Source organism: Coenobita brevimanus, chromosome 108 (assembly GCF_032717465.1).
Source record: "Coenobita brevimanus isolate Jiangsu-jjx chromosome 108, ASM3271746v2, whole genome shotgun sequence".
Taxonomy (NCBI): Eukaryota; Metazoa; Arthropoda; class Malacostraca; order Decapoda; family Coenobitidae; genus Coenobita; species Coenobita brevimanus.
This window is the reverse complement of record NC_137061.1, coordinates 9,550,743-9,573,900: the sequence shown is the minus strand read 5'-3', so window position 1 is coordinate 9,573,900 and position 23,158 is coordinate 9,550,743. Positions and strand designations below refer to the sequence as shown.

General features: G+C 39.5%; 1 protein-coding gene across 1 annotated transcript in view; it reads right to left on the bottom strand.

Moving 5' to 3' along the window:
* LOC145416965 (uncharacterized) overlaps nt 1–14,677 on the bottom strand; it is a 39,379-nt gene extending 24,702 nt beyond the window's left edge. Inside the window, exons 1-3 of the mRNA XM_080285812.1 lie at nt 14,583–14,677; nt 8,422–8,614; nt 4,686–4,784 (exon numbers count right to left, since the gene is read on the bottom strand). Of these exons, the coding sequence (XP_080141938.1) occupies nt 4,686–4,784; nt 8,422–8,614; nt 14,583–14,677 (387 nt within the window). The remainder of the gene's footprint in view (nt 1–4,685; nt 4,785–8,421; nt 8,615–14,582) is intronic.
* Nucleotides 14,678–23,158: the final 8,481 nt, after the last annotated feature.

Genomic DNA, 23,158 nt, shown 5'->3' with positions numbered 1-23,158 from the left:
TGGGAGCGGGGCAGTGAAATGGCGGGGAACAGAGCAACGTGGAGGCGATTTGTTTGTGGCCAACCCGAATGGGATTGAGGCGTCTGGCAATAGATAGATAGATAGGTCAATAGACACCGACTCACAGCCCGACCCAGCACTCAGTCCATACACATGTTAAAACATGAGGAGACAAAGCCACATCCCTGACTCACTCTAGATTCTATATCACCCAGACTATACCTGAATCCCACGGGATCAGATCTTTATAAAGTAAATGCACCGTAGTCAGCTCAAGGGAGATATGGTGTGACGAGGCTGATGAAGTCAAAATCTATCCTCTCTAGCTCTGACAATCTATCTATCTATCTATCTATCTATTGCCAGACGCCATAATCCAGTAAGGGGTGGCCATTCGACTCTGAGTTATTTGTTTTACAGGAAGGGGCATTAACCCTCCACCAACCCACTTGTTGACACGTAGGGAGCACGTATGGTTTGGTTATAAGGTTACCACCCAGCGTTGTAAATGGTTTCTTGGCTTACAGGAAACCATTTGGCTTGTCACTCAATGTAAAGCCACCTGTAACAGAAAGAAAAGCAATAAGAAGTGACAGGAAAGATGGGAGAAATAGGAAGAGAGGAGGGCAGGTACAGAAAAAGAATGATAAAGGCTAAGGAAGAAGTAGGCAGCACTACATCAAGTGAGTGGATGATGGTCGCCACCACCTACCACTTTGTCTGGAGGTGGCAATTACAGAGTGTACATGTTGGTCCCTGTACAGTGCTCTCCATTCTTGTGTTTTGCAGCAATGACTCACTCTGGTTTTGTGGAGTGAAGATATTTTGCCTGCCTCATAACATTACTAATCAACCATGTAATTAATGTATGTAACAAGAATACAGTGTAAATTATAAGTACAAAAAGTTATGGAAAACAGAAAATTATGCCAGACTACCTAAGCTGTTCTCGCAACACATGAGTATTGGGTTGCACAATAAAACTGTATGAACCACTTTACTTGTAAAATACATCATCAGAGTGGTGTTCAGTGTAGAAGTTCTCTCTTGGTGAAGGCCTTTTTTTTTTTTTTTTCTTTCTAAAACCAATGATTGACACCTTCAACAAAAGGATGGGTGCTGGAGAGGAACAGCTTCACGTAGTGGCATGGATATAACCTGGCGGTGGACCTGCCTAGTTATACAAACATCCCTCAACTCCCTACCTATCCCCCTAAAAGTTACTGGTGGGCTCCAGGAGAAGGGCAACCACCAGGTTCACCTCCAGATGGCCCTCAGGTTGCAACTACAACTGTTACACTTTCAACCTGATTGTCTTTTCATTGTTCTAGCTATTGTCAGTCTGTATCATTCAGCTTATATGACTTGCCCTGTAATGATGGGATTTGTGAATGCCATATCTAACCCCTCCAGCTTAAAACTGAATAAACTTAACTGGTGGCAGAAAAAAAAAAAGAAAGCTGCCCTAGAAGTAGCAGTAGTACCGGCAGTGGTTGTCACAGCCCCAGCCTCATCTGAACATGAACCCAGCAGACTGCAGACCAATATTGCCTTTCTTCTGCAGTCCACCATCCACCTGTTGGGGGATAAGGGAGAGATGGAGGGATAAATATAACTGGGTTGTTCTACCACCCTGTCATTTCAGAGTCACCTTCTCCAGCAGTTGACCTTGAATGAAGAGGGTGTTCATGGTAAAAATGTGTATCATCATAACTCATTCAGCAGCACAGGTGGTTACAAGGGTAAGTCAGTTTGTTTTCACTTGACAGGAATGGGGCACTCTCGCACTCTGAATACATTACTACACCGTGGTTGTATGAAATTCAGTAAGTCTCCTTGGATTCTATAATTTGTGTTTTTACCCGACAAAGATCCCCAGCTTAGTTTATGGCCAAATGTTGTAAGAATGGACAGTTGGGTTGACTACCAACCAAGGAGACTCATTTCTATCTCATAACTATGGCTCAACAAAATTTATGCAGCCACAAGTCAGCATCCACACTGCACAAGTGGTCCAATTCTGTCAGATATAAACAAACTGAATATGATCAAATCAACTTTCCAACATGACTTCACTTGGCCTGCATCCAGACTGAAATGGGTTAAGGATCTTTGTCATGTTTAAAAACAAAAGATGCAATCTGGCAGAAGCATCTTCAACCACCGTCTGATAAGTCTGGGTTCAATTTCTATGAGATAAAAATGAAATATATGTGGCAAGTGATTTTGATGTGCATATACTGTGTGTGTATATACTGTATATATATATATATATATATATATATATGATAGGTGCAGCCAGGATCCCAGAAGCCTGAATAATGTGTGAATGACTGTACAGCCTATCTCATTAGGCATGCTGTTAGTAGTTCTCCTACAATTGTTCCTTCAATTTCCTTGTATCCAGAGCCTGCTTCATTCCATATTTAGACAGAACAAATGCCATGTTGGTGATGATGAATTTGATGATGATGATGATGATGATGATGATGATGACAATACAGTACTTTAATCTTTTTTCTCTTAGCTTTGTGTGCCAATTTTATGAAGCACTGATTATATCTTCAAGCAGCTAACATCTGTGTCATGATCATTCCATGAATGGTCTGTGGTGTGTTTCCAACAGAAAGTAAACCAAACTTCAAACTGACAAGAGAAGACCAATGGAGTTACAACACCATTACCACCAGGAATTCTAATCACACGATGTAGTAGTACTAGCAGGTGCAATGCTAGGTTCATCTAAATGTCAACCCATTGAATTGAAGGATGGGGTTGCCCTTTTACTGCAATTCACCATCCTCCTCTTGGGGGACAGAGAAAGAACTGAGGGATGTTTGTATAACTGTGCAGAGAAACCTCCAAGTTGAATCAGTGCTACTGCATTAAGTTTTCCCTCTCCAACACCATTCAGACTGTGTAATAATTGGAGACAATTGCTTCCAATTATGCTACTGGAGATCCCCTGAAAAGACATTATTATGTATAATCTTTTAGAAACACATGATTTATCTTACGCAGACTACTTCATTCTGCTTAATACTAACATGAGTTTATTATGCTCAGTGAAATTTCTGATATGTAAGAGATTAAACTTCCCCTCAAGCTGAAAGTAGTGCACTACATGTAAAATGATTTTGGCTCCTCTCATGCTTTCACTTTATTTGGAAAAATGAATTGTAGACTTTCTCAGCCCTTGGTTACTACTTCCATAAAACAAAAAGTAGAGTAAACATCTGTATCTGCCTATTATTCAATTTTTTAATACCCCAACTGGAATGCAGAGGCCTGGAGCAAGGCTACTTGGTCCACACTTTTTAAAGGAAGAGTAACCGGCCACTTTTTCCTGAGTGGCCGTATGTGAGCAACCAATCCCAATCACACCTCAGATGTGAACCCTTCTGAGCCACTGCAAGTTGTTATGTGGTTACCATCCAATGTAATAAAAGGTCTCCTTTTATTTCCAATGCAAAGAGAAACAACCAAGGGCTAAAAGCCTATAAAGTTGTTCTTTCCAAGAATGAAATAAACAAAACACAACCAAATTCAAGATTTGTCCATTTCAAGATGCCGAGACACATTGCATTTAAAAGACTGGGGGTCAAAGACAGAACTGTAGACTGAGGGAGATGGTTCCAGAGATGGCCTGTTGTATATAGAATGGATGGCAAGTATTGGTTAACTCTACCATAAGAGAACTAGAATATACAAGAAAATCTGGACTGCCATTCAGAAGGCAGCCCTATTTCATGAATGGATGGAGGGTGCTCACATGTACCACAAAGTAAAATACCAAGAGTTTATCATATCATGCTTTATTAGTGTTGGACTACAGCACATACCAAGATTCACTTGACATTCTTCATACTGACCTAAATAATACATTACATGTAAGGAACCCACACTCACACTATGGCACTGATGTGCTTTTTTTTTCTTTCTTTTTTTAATCAAAGAAGTGAGAAGTTTACTGGTGCCATTCTTCTGTAATGCAAGTTTACAGCCAGGTTTTAGAACTTACAAATGCAGACAGAAAACTAATAACCTGGGGGGCAAATTATTCCAGGCTTTTGAATGTTCAACTGTTGTTTGATAATTTAACCCTTCGACTCATTTATATAGGTTTCATTTTATTCTTGCCACCAACATTCACCATCGCCATCACCATCATCATCATCGTCATCATCTCCATCATCCAGACCTCTTTTCCCAACTATGAATGGGTGGTGGGCTACCAAAAGGCTATCAGTGTTTTACTTTGCTTAGGTGAACCACTATCATACTACAGTAGTATTAGGCTGCTGTGCACTTGCTCCTGCATAGGGCTCTCGGGCTTTGCCCTTAAATCTCAGTTGTTTGCAGCTACATGGGTTTCGTTTCAGTCATCTCGCAATTGCAGCATAATGGCTGAATGAGTGGGGACTCTGTTTACATAGCGCTGGTGCCAATGGTGCCAAAGTATATTCTTCTTTTTAAATTTCATGAGCTGTACTTGTGTGTTGAAGATGACCAATTTCCAGCAATGCAAGTTTTCTCCCTGTCCGCCAGAAGTTGCCTCAAGTACATGTGACTAGCTCAAAAACTAAGCATCTGTTTGCAGAAGTTTTTGCATCATCTTTCACAGAACTGTATATCAATGCCAATGATACACATTTTGTTGGGGAAAACATGATTATGTACAATACTGGACTGTTCAAATGAGGGCCATATTTCAACTGCACCTCCTGCTGCTCAAAACCAATGAATAGCTGCTTCAACACCAGACAACCCCCGCCTGATGTGTCCTGCATAATATAGTGCCAATGGGGACAATTATTAGGGACCAAAACACCTCTTTAGAAAAGTTTGGTCAATGTGAAATGGACCTATCAATGATTCAACTGCAATCATTCTGTCAAGTTTCATTGCAATCCTTTTTCCAGTTTCGGCTGCACTACACACATAGACAGTCACAAAACTAGGATTATAGTTTATCAGATAGTAATAGGCAGAGCTGGACACCTCTGTAACCTGCAGTTTCCACAATAGCGTACCGCATGATTTCAGTTGCAGAATTGCAATTCCACAAACTCATCCAAAACTTGTGGTATTGTGTTGCAGAAGTACTTCTGCAATCGCATTCCTGTTGGCAATCGCCCATGTGGCAGTCGGTGTTGGTTAGTACAGGCTACAGCATGACTCATGAATATCAAGTTTGAACAGGATTCCCAGCCAGCGGCGGCAGTGGGCGAGGTGTCGTTGTGTCAGTTAGCAGTAGGGATGGGCGATACCAGGAGAAATGATTTGATATGATACGATATACTATAAGCCAGCTTGGCAGTAAATTTCAAGGCACGCATAACTAATCATGCACAGTTGTTCCACAATTTGACAAATGATGATCTTAAGGGCTAATGTAATGGTGATCACTGAAAATACTTCTTTTATGGTTTTACTGAGTTATCTGCAAGCACATTTCTTTGAATTATCTATTTAAATTCTATGGACTGCATTCTGCTGCTGGTTAGACTTATTTTCCCGAGTGGTACAAAGGCTATTTCTTTTCCTTGTAATATTATTTTTGTAATAAAGGATATGATTATATTACAGTATTTTAATATTGGTATTGTGAAATTTTCATGGTATGCCCTAACTCTGATACAAAATAAAAAGTGATAGATATACACCTGAATATATGTCAGTACCTTACAAAATTACAGTTCTGAGGATGATAACTGTAATGGGTAAATTTTCAGCAAAAACACCAAGGTATCGATGACAATTTTAAAATACATCATAAATGTCATAGACAGATTATAAATGGATTACAGTACAATAATTCACTAAATTACCAAGTGATTTACCTCCTGTTTGTGCACTTTGTATTGAAAATTGTGAAACTGGATTGTGGTTGCAGTACTGAGGTAGTGGAACTGCACATTCCAAGTTTATTGTGGAATTGCGGTAGCGGAAGGTAAGGGTCAGAGGTTGCGGAATTACGATTGTGAAGATGAATTATAGACTGCGGTGCCCAGCTCTGGCAGCAGGAACTGCAACCCCAGGCTCATCTGAATGTGAGCCTGGTTGACTGCAGGCTGAAGTTGCCCTCTTCTGCAGCTCATTATCATCTTTTAGGAGGACAGGGAGGAAGATGAGGGATATATGTATAACTTGGCTGTGATGCAGCTCAATTATATTTGGGCCATCACAAAGTGTCCCTCTCCAGTATTACTATCATACTGAAAAGGTTAATTGGGGCTATATCCAATTCCTTTAGCTCAAAAGGTTTCTCCTAAACTAAGCTGTCTACTGTAGTGGTAACAAGAATAATAGGAAATATGTCCTTGGAGTAGAGGGTTAATGTCTGGTATTACCTTATGCCAACTGTAAAAGCACAAAACTGCCCCCACAGTTCTTATAAAGTCAGTGCTTAAGAAACAACACCACTGAACTCCCTCTACTGCACCATCACATTGCATGGGGCTTTAGAGGGTTCATAACATACTAAATTTATCTTACACACTGCAGTGGCTAACATTCATCATATAAAAGGCATATACAGTGAACCATTTCATATAACATTTGTGTGGGTGGGATTTCAAAGGTTTCAAAACATATAACCCATTAAGTCCAAGGGTGTAATTTTTTTATAATCTTGCTGACTCCAAACAAATTTGTTCTGGTTTGGGGAGACTCTCTGAAATTTAGAAGTTAGATGTATCCTTCATTATTCTCATGAACAAGAAGCTTTTCTCTAGTTGAATAAAAATGGCCTGGGGACAGCATGATAAAGAATAAAAATCAAATCACTGAACCAGAGAGGCAAAACCCATCATATAGTACCACAAAGCCACAAGACAAACTAACCCTACCTGATTCACCACAATCAATAACTTCTATCTATCTATCTATTGCCAGACGCCATAATCCCGTAAGGGGTGGCCACTTGACTTTGAGTTACCTGTTTTACGGGGAGGGGCACTAACCCTCCACCAACCCACTTGTTGACACGTAGGGAGCACGTATGGGTTGGTTATATGGTAACCACCCAGTGTTGTAAATGGTTTCTTGGCTTACAGGAAACCATTTGGCTTGTCACTCAATGTAAAGCCACCTGTGAAGGAGAGAAAAGCAATAAGAAGTGACAGGAAAGATGGGAGAAATAGGAAGAGAGGAGGACAGACACAGAAAAAGAATGATAAAGGCTAAGGAAGAGGTAGGTAGCACAACATCATTTCATCATATAAAAGGCATATACCTGTATACCATTTCCAGAAGCATTTGTGTAACATTTAGGGATCAGAGGGTTATATTAAAATGCTACAATCTGGTTACTTCCATCACATAAAAGACATATACAGTACACCGCTTCATGTGACATTTGTGTGGTACTAAGAGATCTGCGGGTTAAAATGACACACTATGTGCAAAGGTCAAAACTACAATCTACTCCAAATATAAATTACTCCTGGCCATGACCCAAGTCTTTCCACACCTGCGGATGCTCCTTCATTCTAACTTTATTGCCTGTAAATATATTCCATTCCAGATTAAAATTAAAGTCATAGGTGATGGAGTTAGAGTGAGAGGGCATGGGCAAATGTGGAATGACGCAAGTTGATATTCCCTCATTCTGACCCTGACACGTGCAAGTAGTAGTCTACTACATGCAAGACTCACTCTGACACTATCATGTGCATATATTTGTCTATTACAAGTCAGAGTTACAGTTAGAAGTGATGGAGTTAGAATGAGGGTTACAGTTACAAATGATGGAGCTAGAATGAGGTGGGTATGGACAAGTGTGGAAGGGTGAGTCTTGGTGGTGTGTAATTAAAATTTGTAATGTGCTATAACTGGTGTGGCCATGGCTTACTGGCTGTGTTTCATCGTACAGATTAAGCGAATAGCACCATCACTCTGGCATCACCAAGGTCTCAGGAATTCTGGACCCTGTATGCTTGTTGGTTGGGGAGGATCCCTAGCACCTCTCCTTTACCAGCAAATTTCTGTATCTGGTATGCTGATACAATGCAGAGTAATCTCTCAATTATCTGTTGTCACAATATCCAGCACCTTCTGCTCAGATCTATCAAAACAATATCCAGCGAAGTTAGGCATTATCCAGCTCTGAAACGGGATGCAATCGGCCGTACTATGCAGCTTTTGGCAGTAATGTGTATCATCTGGCACTGACATGGGACCCAATTAGCACGCGGATTGATCCCGCAACAAAAAACACATGCCAGCCAATCACAATGTGTTGTGGGTGCAACCCACCCAACGTGCCAAGCCAACCGTTGTCCTCTCATTCTCTCCACTGGATGTCGTATAGCGAAGACGTATCTGTGCCTTGTGCATTTGTGACCCACATAGTGGCTACCCCCCTGTGCCTCCTTTTTTGCTGTAATGATCCATACTCTAGTGCTCTGACTACTGTACCTTAGTTCTGTGTGATGGCTGGGTTTGTGGCTTATATGGCAGTGCCAACACTAGGTAAGCATGATTATGATTATATAGTAACCCCTCTAAGACCCTGACGACGAAGACCCGGTCACCCTGATTCCCAGACAATTTGGGCTTGGGTCCATTAGTCCAAGTCTTAGATTTCCCAAAGGGCGCGTCCACACGTGTGCTCAAACATATATTGGCAACACAGCTTTACTATCGCAACCTTCTTTCTAATCATCAGTATGGGTTCCATCAGGGATGCTCCATTGGCGATCTTCTCACCTGCCTTTCAGACTCCTGGTCATCCTCCTTTTGGGACTTTAACAAAAGCTTTGCCATTGCACTTGACATCTCAATGGCTTTCGATTGAGTCTGGCATAAATCTTTAATTTCCAAACTGCCCTCTTACGGTTTCTATCCTTCTATCTGTGTCCCTGTCTATAGCTTCCTTTCTGGTCGTTTTATAGCCGCTGTTGTAGACAGCCATCATTCTTCTCCTAGATCTATCAACAGTGGTGTTCCTCAGGGCTCTGTCCTATCACCAACTCTCTTCCTGTTATTCATCAATGACCTTCTAAGCTGTACATCTAACCCTATCCACTCATACGCTGATGACTCCACCCTTCACCATTCCATTTGGTTCCCGCAATGCCCATCTCAGCAGTTACTTCATCAAACAAGGGATGAGGCTGTGGCACACCTAATGTCTGACTTGGTTCATATCTCTGACTGGGATAAAAATAATCTTGTAGTTTCTAATGCATCAAAGACTCAGTTCTTACACCCATCAACCCGTCAAAATCTTCCACAGGTGTACCCACTAATGTTTAATAATATTCAGCTTAATCCTGCATCATCCTTGAACATGCTTGGGGTTTCATTTACTCGAGACTTATCTTGGAAAGATCATATTACATCTCTTGTAAAATCTGTTTCCAAGAGATTAGGTGTGCTAAGCCGACTCCGTTCCTTCTTTACCCCTGCACAGCTGTTGACTTTATACACAGGTTTTATCCGTCCCTGTGTGGAGTACAACTCCCAAGTGTGGGGAGGTTCCCCACATACAGCTCTTCTCAATAGGGTGGAGTCAAAGGCTTTTCGTCTCATTAACTCTCCTTCTCTTACTGACTCCCTTCAACCTCTGTCTCTTCGCCGCACTGTTGCCTCTTTATCTCTTTTCTATCACTACTTCAGTGGTCACTGCTCCTCTGAACTCTCTGCTGGCATTCCTCCACCTCTACGACGGTCGCGTAGCACCCATCTAGCGGCAAACTCTCATCCCTTTTCTGTCCAACTCTCTAATGCAAGAGTTAACCGTTACTCCCAGTCCTTCATTTATGCAACAGGTCAACTCTGGAACTGTCTCCAGTCTTTCAAACACAGTGTGTCCAGGCATCTCAAAATGATCGGATCTTGAATTTGGCTCTCTCTTGTATTTTGTTTTTCTCTTGGAAGGAACAGTTATTGCGGGCTCGTGGCCTGTGGTTCCTTCTTCCTCGCACAAAAAAAAGAAAAAAAAAGAAAGAAAGAAAAAAAAAAAGATGTATGCAAACATGTTTCACAGCAGTTTTGAAAGCTGGCAGCAGAGGCAACGGGATAAGTGTGTCCATTCGAGGCAGCTGAGACTTCATCATGATGTTGCCAACATGATCTCAATGCTGCTGCTCCCAACATGTTTGCTGCACGTCCGTTATTGTGCTGCTCAGATGTTGCCAACACTTGTTTGTGCACACGTGTGGACGCGCCCTAAGATATCCAGACCAAAGGCCATCTGGATGAATGTTCGAAAGAATCTAGGACACACACACACACACACACACACACACACACACACACACAAAAGCTGGTATGTGTTTATCCCTACTCTTTAAATTTGCCTGTGTTTTGGCGTGTAATTCCAGCAACGTCCAATAGAGCGCCCCTGCATCCTCCCCACTTCCCATGTAAGAACAGAATGTGCAGTGTTAAAAACTTATAATTCACAGTGCAAAGGATTAAGTGCAACACAACACTGGATTACTGTACGTGCTTCAAGAGCACCTTCACCACTGTCAGAGCCATAGATGAGGCGGGTAAACTTGTACACTGCTAAATATTTTCCTTATTCACTTCTAGTTTCTCATTCTCTGGTTCCTTTTATTTTAAGGTTTCTGTCCCGTATTTGTGTGAATAGGGTCTTAAATAGGTGCTGTGCATGTCTGGTAGGGAATTATTTCAGTGGCTTTCAAAGTTACGTTCAGTTGGGGTGTATAAGTACCTGTCCAGGGGCATTTTGCCCAAGTAACGGACAAGACAAAGTCCTGGACGTTACTTGGGCTCTATTACATCGGATATTGGAAGGGTTACTGTATTATGTACTTTATACTATGGTGGTAAGTGGGTAGGCTCACCATCCACTCACTCGATGTAGTGCTGTTCTCAGGTGTCTGCCCTTTCCTCTCCTTCCATCTTTCCTTCCTTCCTCTTCTGTCTTTCTTTACTTCATCTTTCCTCATCCTTCTGTCTACGGGTGACTTAACGTCCCCTCTTTTGTCTGTCTTTCCTTCATTCTTTCCTGTTCCTTCTGCCTGTGGGTGACACTACACTGAGTGACAAGCGGAATGGCTTCTTGTACACTAGGAAACCATTTACTATGCTGGGTGGTAATCATATAACCTTTTTATGGCGCCTGGTGATTTAGTGGTTAATTGCGGCACTCCCATCGGATTAAGGCGGTGAAGGTTTATATCAAAGGGGTGGTTGGAGTTATTGCTCACATAATGCCACTCAGGGATGGGTGAGGCTGGTCACTCTCATCTTAAATGTCAGGACCAACTTGCCTAGCCCTGGGTTCCTATGCTTCTCATGGGTCAACGTAGGATTGGATGATGATGATGATGATGATTACTGTACTATAAGTGGAGAGAAGGAGGATAATTGGGAGAGGAAGGTGAGAAGTGTTAATATTGGGGGTGGAGTTATGAGGGGTAGACCTAGAAAGACATGGGACGAGGTCATTAAGTGTGACCTCAGGGTTAAGGGACTGAACAGGGAGGCTGCAATGGATCATGCAGCGTGGAAAGCCGCCATTAGGTGACCAAGGCCGATGCATGCAAGCATGTTGGAGTCTTTAAAAATGAAACGAATGAAAAAAAATGAAACAATAAGTACTGTACCAAAAATGTATTGTATTTTATGCTTGATTTTAATCTTTTACTCACAGTTAATATTGTAGGAATGATATTAAGATTGAGGGTCGAAACGGACAGCTTAGGGAGGAGACACATTATCCAGCTAAATGCTGAAAGGATAGCCGACTAGGGGTACCAACGCAATATCTGGCGAGGGGGTTGGCTGCATTACACCAGATAATAATTACACCAGATAATAGAGATTACTGTATATCATCCTTTTATATTATTTAGGAAACCTATGTCAGTATTAAAAAGACATAGATAAAACCAACAGAATGATAAAGTGAAATACAGTATGCAAAACAAATAATTGAAGATGAGGTGTTATAAATTCTCCCAGATAGACAAAAGTATGATCCTGGTATTTTTAGGTTGCATTCTTGTGGAACTGGGATGCTTTCAGAGCACCTCTTCCTTACAGATATACAGTATTTAGAATACTACCCCTTACTATGCCCTCGTATGCTATTTATGTATTTTTAACGTCAACATGGTACCAGCAAGGAATGCCTTCATGTGTTGGTACTAATACAACTGGACAGTGGAGATATTATAAAAACATCCTTCAGTTCCATGCATATCCCCTGAAAGAAGGACAGTGGACTGCAGGTGAAGGATAACTTCAGCTTGCAGTTCACCTGGTTTAAATCCAAATAATTCTAACGTCATAGCAATATAGCATCAAAAATTACAACATAAATAACATACAAGAATACTGTATTATCAACTTTCCAGATACAGAAATAACCTGTTAAGGAAAAGGTCCTAGTAAGTTTCCTTAGCCAACAAGAATATGGACCTTTGTCTGTGCCATGCTTTCAGCTCCAGCTTGAAATCCTTGCTAATGCAGAATCTTGGTCCACAAGAAGTAATGCACTGAGGATACATTCCTAAAGTTTCACACATTTGGTTATGAAGCAGCATGAAACTTTACATAAATATCTAAACTACATGAGGAACATGTGAATGGATTCATACACACATTACTGTCCACAAAACCAACAGAAAATTATTTTTTTTCTAAATCAGACTAGAAGGTCTGTAAGGATATAATATACGGCCATACTGTACTTCTAGCCGGCAAAAAAGATATCATAATGCCTAGTCCTCAGTAATTATTTTGCACATCAGACATTAATAATCCTCTTGCATGCTACTGATGCAAACTAGCGTTAATATTAAATACAGTACATGTACGTAAAATTCAAGAAAAAAAGTACAGTGGAAGAAGGAGAATAAAGACACGGGGTGGGATTCCCAAACATAGAAGTGCAAAACAGTATTTCTCTATACAAACTGTCACAGCCAATGCTGGATTCAAAATCATTCTCAAACATACTTACAACTGATTCTTGATCATAACCCAAGATTTTGATTTGCAGGAAGGTCAAGGGAATGAGAAGTCTGAGCCTTCCTATCAATTGTTTTATTTATATATATATATATATATATATAAAACTTGGTTACGAGAGAAAAGTTACTGTAGATTATATTTGTTTCTGCAGAAAAGACAAGGGAAGGAGCACAGAGAATCTAGGATTTGCAGGAAGAACAAGGGGATGAGAAGTCAGGGTCTTTCCATATCTATTGTCCTTCATACAAAAAAAAGGCAAATCTTGGTTATGAGAGAAAAGTAATTGTGTAATTGTGACTATATTTGTCTCTGCAGCAAGGAGCAGGTAGAATCCTCCCATCTCCTGTTCTGCATGCAAAAACATGACTGTGTTATGACAGAGAATTAGTCATAAATGTGTCTGACAATCCCATTCCTGAGAAAGCATCTCAAATGCCAACCAAAATACAGCCAATAATCTCCCATATGGTGGAAAGATTGCACATCAATAATAACACATCATCAACATCTTACATTTGTTTCCTAAGGACACAACAAGGTAGGAAGATCAAGAATACGATTGTTTGATCTTAGACAGGAAATTATTCAGAGATGTCACAGTTTTAATCTACTGTATCTTGTGCCATACTAGCTACAAAACTGCTTATAACCAAAGTTAACTATCCTCAGTCCATCATATTTGACTGTATCTGAAGTAAAGTAATTGTTGTTAAACTTCATTCAACCTGCTGAAAGGATTACACACTGTACATGACATTAATATCTAAGTTCTGCAAATGAAAAACATCCAAGGAAATAATACTGCCAGTAATTCACATGGCAGGAATAAAGTTTCATCTCAGTGTGAAAATAAATAAATACAGTATTTACTGGTTACTCTAGGTAGAGTGCCAATGAGCTAAGTATTCCAAACAGAGCTGCTGACTGGCTCCCATCACATGTATTCAACCCACTTAGAAAAACATCATTGAGAGATTATCTGGCTATGGTCTAAAACAAAGGAGAACCAACCCAACAAAGATGGGCATGAATTACTGTAACTTGATCCATGTGCCAGTAATGTAAAAAGACTAACTATGATATAAAATGTAGGAAAATATGTTGTCCTTATTTCATTGATTCCTATGTTAACTGCAAAGTACTCTTATTAGATAAGATGTATACAATAGTGTAAACCAATAAATCACACTGATGATAATTATTACTAGTGTCAAATTGTTAGTTTGTACAGTGTAGTGAAGACAATTACAAGTAACCTATTTAATAAAGGCCATGTTTGTGGCGGCACTTGCACAATCTGTATTAAGTCACTTTGGCTAAATACTTTTACACTAGGTTAAAATTAGGAAGATTAGTATGAGAGACTGGTGTTCGTAACCCCCTCAATCCGCTAAGGTCTTTTTCCAGTTTATTTTTACTACACTGACTATTTCAATCAGCTTTGGGGAGACTTTTCAAACAGGAGGAGTTAGACATAGCCTTCATTTTCTCCTTCACTGCAGATATTCTGTCCTACAAAAAAAAATCTCTGGAAATACAGAGAAAAACAGAAATGTCTGCCCTCAAGGTGAACAGGTTACACAGAGACGACTGTCTTTGATCATGTCCTCTTAACTTTTACATGCCAAGGCTGAGAAGTTCCCTGGTACACACTTACAGTGAGGTAAACTGGACCGAAGAGACACAGGATAGAACTTGCATTTTCAATTTTCTCTAGCATTTTGCATTACACAACCAATCTGCGAAGCCAAGTGGCATAGCTACAAGGAGGGGCCTGGGTCCCCACAGCCAAACCCTTGGCCCACTGCCCACTGGCTCCTCCATTTGAAATTTTGGATTATTTGATTTGTGGACAATGTGTAGCATTAGGTTCTCCCAAATTTGGGCTTGGTCCCACCTCCGACCCCCATCTGTCGAGACCTGGCCACACCATTGGTGCAGCCTGAAATGTCAAAGAAAATAAAATTTTCATGTTCAATCCTGGGTCTCCCTCCTACCCAACTTACTTATCCACTTGTCACAACATGTCAGCCACATACAGTGAGAATTAGAACCTGTGGGTGGACTGATCCCTTCAATATGGTGATGCATGCTGCAGTTTATTTTTGCGACCTACAGACCATTTTGTGCCATTTAGGAAGGACCTTTAGTAGTAAAGGTGTAAATGAAGGCTATATCTAACTCATCATTATTATTATATTCAGTTTTTTATCCATTTTTCCAAGTAGAATAGGTCAGACAGGTTCATCAGACAGCACCCATCAGCCTAGTTCTATTTGAAAAATCTGAATACAGTTGTCTGAAGGTAGTAATAGCAGCTGCAACCTCATGCTCATCTGAATGTGAACCAGGTGGACTGCACGCTGAAAATACCCCTCTCCTGCAACCCACCATCCTCCTTTTGGGGGGATAAGGAGAGAGCTGAGGGAAGTTTGTATAACCAGCCAGCTCCACCACCCAGTTCTATTGGTGCCATCACATGAAGGCATCCCTCTCCAGCACCTATTTGAAGGCAACAAGAATAAAACGAAAAATACTTCATCACAGTGAAGTGGTTAACTATACGCAATTCTCATGGGGCAATTTACACACAATCTGACATCTTATTGTAATAACTGTGGAGATGCTTGTCAATGGCAAAGGCTACTTTAAGGCAGCATTATTTAATGGTTTTTGTCTATTGTGATGGTTTATAAATATTCCTAACAGCAAAAAATGAGACAAAATGCATCATCTCTTTCCATAATAAAGTGGTTTTTGTCTACTGTAACAACTTACAGAGACTCCTAACAGCAAAAATTAAGATAATGCATCATCTCTAGTCTAATAAGCTGGTACAGGTGTGGACAAAAGCTTGCCAACTATAAAACTTCAATTATTCACTTTCTTTTGCTGGCTAATACTTTCAAACTGAGTGAGGCCTAGTACGTTTGACTGCGCACAGAAGATTCTCTTCAGTAAGATGCTTCAAGGAGGAAAAAGTTGGAAAAGTAGATGAAGGGCGAATGAAAGGCAAACTTTTGTCCCGCAGTGTACATACCATACTAACAGTTACCAGAAAAGTGACTGCTTACAATGTACGGTTCACACTTGCATAAATGATATCAATACTTTGCAGAAAAAAAAAAAATCAGAAAGCTTACACACATTACAACACTAATGCAGACAAAGTTATTAATCACTGTACTGATACTTCCTCATAACAAAAGTACCAGTAAACTTTAGTAACAAGTACAAAGGTTAATTCGGATCTGATTTCCATGGCTTTTGCTTCTTCCTTGTGCTCTTACAACAATAACTTTTCCAAGATATGCATTATGGGGTAGTGATAAACATACATACAACTGCAGTTCATCTCAGTCATTCAGATCTGACTACTGTACTGTATATACATAACAGAGCTATTTTAATTCATCTTACACCTGAAACTCTATACTGATCATCCGTAATTTGTGCTTCCAATGGAAAGCTTCAATCTTAGTTGCTCCCACGTTTGATGCTTAAAAAAACAAAAAAATATCACTACAAAAAGACCTCTACACACCTATGATGTCATATAAACTAATAAATGCAATGAACATAAAATGCAATCAAGAATATTTAAAGGAACCTTTCTAGAGTACAAAAAAAAAAAATAGTAGTAAAATGACTGGGAATCTAGGAGCTGCTATGTGATCACAAACAGCACAATAATTGAGACAGGAGACTAGGAAGAGAAACTGCTCAAGATTACGACACAAGAAAAGCTGCCACCAAGTGACGGGACTTACACAGGCTAGCATGGTCAATGGTCTCTAACAACAAAACATAAATATAAACATCCTGACAGTAGGGAATAGACCTACTAAACAATTCCAATTCAAAAGCAGTAGCTAGAGCTGACAGTTATCAGAAAAACAAGCACAATAATGACAATTATGATCCATCACAGTATTTCGTAGTGTTCAGAACTATAATGTGCACAACAGAAGGCATTAGAGTTAATTTTTCACTTAACAGTTAATGTGGTTCTAAAAATTACCATGTCAAGTGAAAATTGTTTTAAGAGAGGGTAATGTTCCTGTAAGACAAATTACAGTATCCTCTCAAATATTAACCCTTCCTTAGTCAGGTGGAGTGTTTTGGCACCCCCAATTTTTTTAAAGCTCATTTTTCCTAGCCGGTAATTTGAATATTTCTCTCCATTCCTGTACTCTCCTGATTCAGTGAGGGGAGGGAGCATGTGAATTGGTTTAGTCCTGCCTCTGCTACAGTGTAGTGAGAGAGAGGGGCACTCTTTCCTCCCTCTGGGGTGTCCAGTCACCCCATCAAACTAACCTTTTAGATCATATTGTGATATAGATTGTTTTTTATCTTATTTTTGCATATTGTTTATCATTATACTGATTTTAAAAATCACAAAATGTATTATCCTGTGCGTGTTTACCTGACAAATGAGATATGAGTCATTTGCTATTTTTTTATTGATATAATTTATTATACTTTATTATTATAAATTAATAAACACCACCAACAGGGCATTCAATCTTTTCATTACTGATTGCAGATATGCTGAAGCAGCAGGATGAATATATTTTACATGTTAGTAACACTATATGTATTTTTGTATTGGGGTGTTGTAACACCCCACAGGACTAACGAAGGGTTAAGAATACCATAATGAAGGCAGCAAACATGTAGTAAAATGCACGTGATAATGTGATTGGGTGTATCTTTTGTAGGTGGGGGCATTCACCATCCACGTAGTGCTGCTCTCAGATGTCCGTCCATTCCTCTCTTCTTTCCTTCCTTTTCTGTCTTTCCTTCATTCTTTCCCCTTCCTTCTGCCTACAGGTGACTACATTCCCCTTCTGTTTGTCCTTCTTTCATTCTTTCCCTTTCCTTCTGCATACAGGTGACTCTACACTGAGTTTCCTGTACACCAGGAAACCATTTACTACACTGGGTGGTAACCATATAACCAAATTATGGTGCCTGGTGGTTTAGTGGGTAATTAAAGTGCTCCAATTGTACTGAGCCAGTGCAGGTTTATACCCAAGGGATGGTTGAGGTTTACTGCTCACGTAATGCCACTCAGAGATGAATGAGGCTGGTCACTCTCATCTTAAATGCCAGGACCAACTTGCCTAGCCCCAGGCTCCTATATTCCTCATGGGGCAACACTGGATTAGATGATGAATGAATGTTACAATCCTTAAATGGTTTCAAGATAGTTGATATATAGTCCTGTATTGACAATATGCGAATGTGTGTTATATCAACCCTGACTCTTCAATGCGAATCTTGTCCACTAAACAATGAACACTGACGTTATGAGAAAACTGTTCCCATGGTGATCAACAGCTCTATAGTAAATAATATATTAAGTGAATGCATTTGAAATGAGTAATTATTTTATCTTTCCACAATCTGACACAGATGGTCAATGTGGGTGAATCTGTTGTAGAGTCCTCTTACGATACTTATAAACAATGTTGCATCGTACAGGCATTTCCTAGTTTTCTATACTGTACTTTGAAGATACTTCATAAACATCAAAAGACTGCTATGTTGCAATTCAAATTGAAATCAAAGTGAGAATGAGGAAAACTATCAAATCAATCTGTTTATCTACAGACAGAAATGCCTTAAGCCCACAGGAGGTAACGAACTACCTACCATACGTGTACATTGCCATGCCCTCTGCCATAAAGCAATCCAAAACGGTGTGTGAAGTCAACTAAGGTTATGAGGTGCACTAAGGCTAAAGATTATCAGTAAACATGTTTCTCTGCATACTGAAAATTTTGACTCTTACTGAAGTTTTAATGGACATAATTTTCTTGTGAGCCAGCCCAGGTCCATCTACATGTAAACCTAGTGAACTGCAAGAGACTGGCCACATCAACTGGGCACTGGTTGATATCTTTAGCTGAGGCTATGTTGAAAGATTGTCTGTGATGTGATAGTGATGTACATAAGGAATGTGAATGTGTTGAGGTGTGGAGGCTGCATTACAGTGATGGCATAGTGGATTGTTTGTCAAGAACTATGGTAATCTAGTGTCATCAAGTACTGAACCTGTTCTAAGACTTCAGCTATGTAGTTCCTAACAATCATTGTTTGTTTACACTTGGTCAGCTGCTTGGCAGTCCGTAAAGGTGTGCATACTACACAGCTTCAATAATTTCACTTTCAGTTTTACATTTATGTTTAGTCACCTAAGACATTCTTACTGTGTAGTATGATACATGTCATGTTACCATTAATATTTTAATACCTCATCTGATATTTTATGTAAGTATGTATGTATGTATCTATGTATGAAGTATGTATGTATGTGCTGCTGCAGCCAGCTCACACATACTTGCCATTGGCAGATCATTCAAGTCATGCTCTATAGGTCCAAGAGCCAACACTTTGTCACTGGAGAAGTGATCTGCCCCTTCTCAATGCTATGTATATAGGTGGACTGTAAGTGCGAGAGGTTTTTGGACCACAGAGTGAAAAGAGCACGTGGAAAATTACTTTGCTGGAGTGGCTGTGTTTGTGAATGGAAGAGTTTGTAGGTTGTCAAGGAAATCTCAGCAGGGTATAATCATATAGGACCTGGGACATACAGTGCCCCTGCACTCATTTAAATGTCTGTCCAAGGGTGGAATCAAACACAGGTTTGGATGATTGGAAGATGCACACATTACTGGCCTGAATACCATATGTTCTGATGCTACAGTATAAAATATAGTGAGTCAAGGGTACAGGATACATAAATACAAGAAGTCCTCATCATATGTCAATGGTGTTTTCCAAAATATCACAACTTATTATATAAACCTGGTACAGTGGTTCCTCTAGGAATTCATTTGGTTGCATGGTAGACAGAAAGGTAAAGATAAGTGTGACCACCTTAAGGAGTGACACAATAAATTTGAGGGTACAACAATTCCTTGTGACATCACATACAGCTTCTGCTGAGTATGACATCATTGCACTTGGGTCTGGTCAGCTCCAGCCACCCGCCAACTGTTCACAGTGAGGATGGCTGTGCGTTATTCCATCATTCTCTCCATTTTTCCCTCTTTTTCTTGTTTCTGGGAATGATCATGTTTTATCACAGATGAACCTGAACTACCTACACCCCTAAGGAACCCCATAAGCAACCTTGACCCCACTCAAATGATCACCAGCATAGTTGCCACAGTAGTGAAGAAGGGACTCTTTACTGGTGCTCAGACGCATGTGATTGTGTCTACCATTAAGATAAGTGTTGATAAAGGGTGGTGCACATTTGGAGGGTGAGTGCATCCACTATATGAGCCATCTTCACTGTTTAATTCATATTCATTTTTCTATTCAGCATAGTACAGCTGCTTGAATATGTGTGTGTTATCAAGGTGTGTAAGGTACTTTCTGGCAGAGGTCAAGGGATATAGGAGTAAAAAGGGTGACTTGCTGAGTGGCTAGAAGGAATTTAGGGCTTTGAAATTATTTTCCAAGGCAGTTATGGAAAGGCTATTTTGTAGTACAACACCTTGGTAGGAATGTGGTGGCACTGACAGAGCTGGGCAGCTCCCCTGCCTGGTTATGCAAATGTGCCTCAACTCCCTTCCAGTCTCCTGAAACAGGGATAGTGGACTGCAGGAGGAGGGAGACTTCAGCCTGCACTCTGCTAGGTTCACATTTCAGATGAACCTGAGATTACAACTAATACTACCAGAGAAATAATTGTAGTAATGCAGGGAAAATGGCAAACCAAATTTACAGTTTGCAAGGAAACTTTAATTGACAATTTTAATTAACCATGAACTACACTGCAAAGTGAAACACCAAAAGTGACATAACATGAGGACCATCTGTACATTTAATAAAATACATGCAAACCTTTTGGTGGGTGTAATGGACAGAAAACTTCTATAGACACTATGAGGCACAGAATTTTCTTTCCTTTCTTTTTAAGGCATATCTACTGAAATCATTACATGACACAATGAGGAGGGCACAGTGCCAGCGTCATGTGCCAACTAGCATTTGCTTAATTATGATAAGTGCAAATAATATCTTGGAGTGATAAAGTTTAGGAAAAGTATAATCTTGACACATCTCTGTATGAGATGAAGCATTATATGGCAAAGATGATGAGACTATTCATAGTCGCCTTTGCAGCCACCACTTCCTTGCCTTCCACCAGCAATTAAAATCTTCCTTAACTATTTGTTATGTGCAGAACAATTTAAAAGTTCCTGAACTGTCAGTCTGGAGCACTAAAAAGCCATAGTTTAGACTCTGGCCACAAGGAGGAGATAAACAGCTTCGTCGTGAAGCAGTATGTCTAGTGACATGGTGGTACAAGCAAACTTTATTTTTTTGCTACATAATTATCACTGTTATTATTATTATTTTTATCACTGTTATTATTATTATTATTATTATTATTATTATTATTACCATTATTATTATATATATATTTTTGCATAAGCATTAATGTTAGTGGTTCTCTGCGATATTTATGACAACAGAGAAGGCGGACATGAAAGAGCTATGCATGTGGATGAGGTTTTAATCAAAATTCAGAAAAAAGTCTCATATGAGGACTGCTGAAAAAAAAAAAAAAAAAAAAAAAAAAAAAAAAACTAATTTCAACGACATGAACATGGAGCAGTATGATGTATGGTGCGTAACACATCCTACAGACACCTATATTAGATCCACACCAATCAACACTATTTCAGCTGCAGTACTAAACTGGGACCTCTGAGCCACACTGTCTGTTACACAATCAAAAACCTCAGTTCCTTTGCATATCTCAAACATTCTTCACAAATTTACTTATACTACCCACAAATTCATTTGCTGTGCAGTTTAAATACTATCATGCCATGTAAGAGTCAAAAACAAATGAACTTTCCATTTATTCTTCAAAAAACATACTCAAGGCAACCTCTAGTCACTTCTACTAGTGTGAAAATAGAAGATACTTTTTACAGTTACTTTTTACACTATATTATAGTGTTCAACAGCTTATACTGAAAGGACTGTACATGTACCACAGACAATGCCAATAGCTGAGTACTACAGGTAGTTCAGGTTTCATTACAGTCCAAAACCATCCACTAGGAGATAAAAATGTTAATATAACACAAGGCTGGTTTTCCTAAGTTAAAGTTTCATATTAAAAGCTTAAAATCCATCTACTGAGAGATAATAATGATAACCCAAAACACCTAGTTTTCTAAACTAGTTAAACTTGAAAATCATCATGAGATTCCAAGACCATACCTAAAACAATGAGATTCTACAACTCTATGATCCAGAGTACATCTATATACCACAAACAATGTTTGGTAAATTAAAACATCTTATCAACTTGAACAGTATGTGCAGAATAAATAAAAATAAAAATAAAGGATTATTTAAAGCATCTGCTTTTGCAACAGCTATAAAATATAATGCAATATTAACAAGTAAATGGAGAAGCTACACATTTCATGTGTGTTAATAATGGCAATACTATTGCATCTTCTACAATATCATGTTCCCTTCTATCACTGAGAATGTACTGCACCAAATGTGCATCATGAGAATTAAAGGAATGACTTCATTATAAAAAAATATGATTAGATATTATAATGATCTGTAGACTACTGGAGTCAAATAGCACCCTTCATCTAACAACCATTTAAGAGATTCACAGCATTTGTCTGACCGGCTCAACATTCAGTTTTCCCACTCAGCTAGTTCTAGTACCATAATATCCTTTCATGCCATGGTGATATTACACAACTATTACTGGCCAGTCTTGACTTACTGGTTATTCATGTAATGCAACACCATCAACAATAACTTTCAAATATAAGATATGGTATTGCAGCACCACATAATACACAGAACAAGCAGTTCTCATTGCGATAAAACTTTAATATACATAAGCAGGACATGGAAAAAAAAAAAAAGTACTGTTCTTACACTGAAAACACCTTGAACAGCACTATCCATATAGAGCACTCAGACAGCAAATATATACCTCCACCAAGACAGCACCACCCCCTTCTTGTTCTTGACCTCTGGCTTTAAAGTTCAAATTTAATCCCTTCTTTCTATGATGGCCTTCACTATCTTTTCCAAATCTGATGAAATTCCATCCAGCAGTTCTTCCATAATGGTGCTAACGGCCATATAAAAAACAAACCAAGCTAAAAACATAACCTCCTTGGCAGAGGTAATA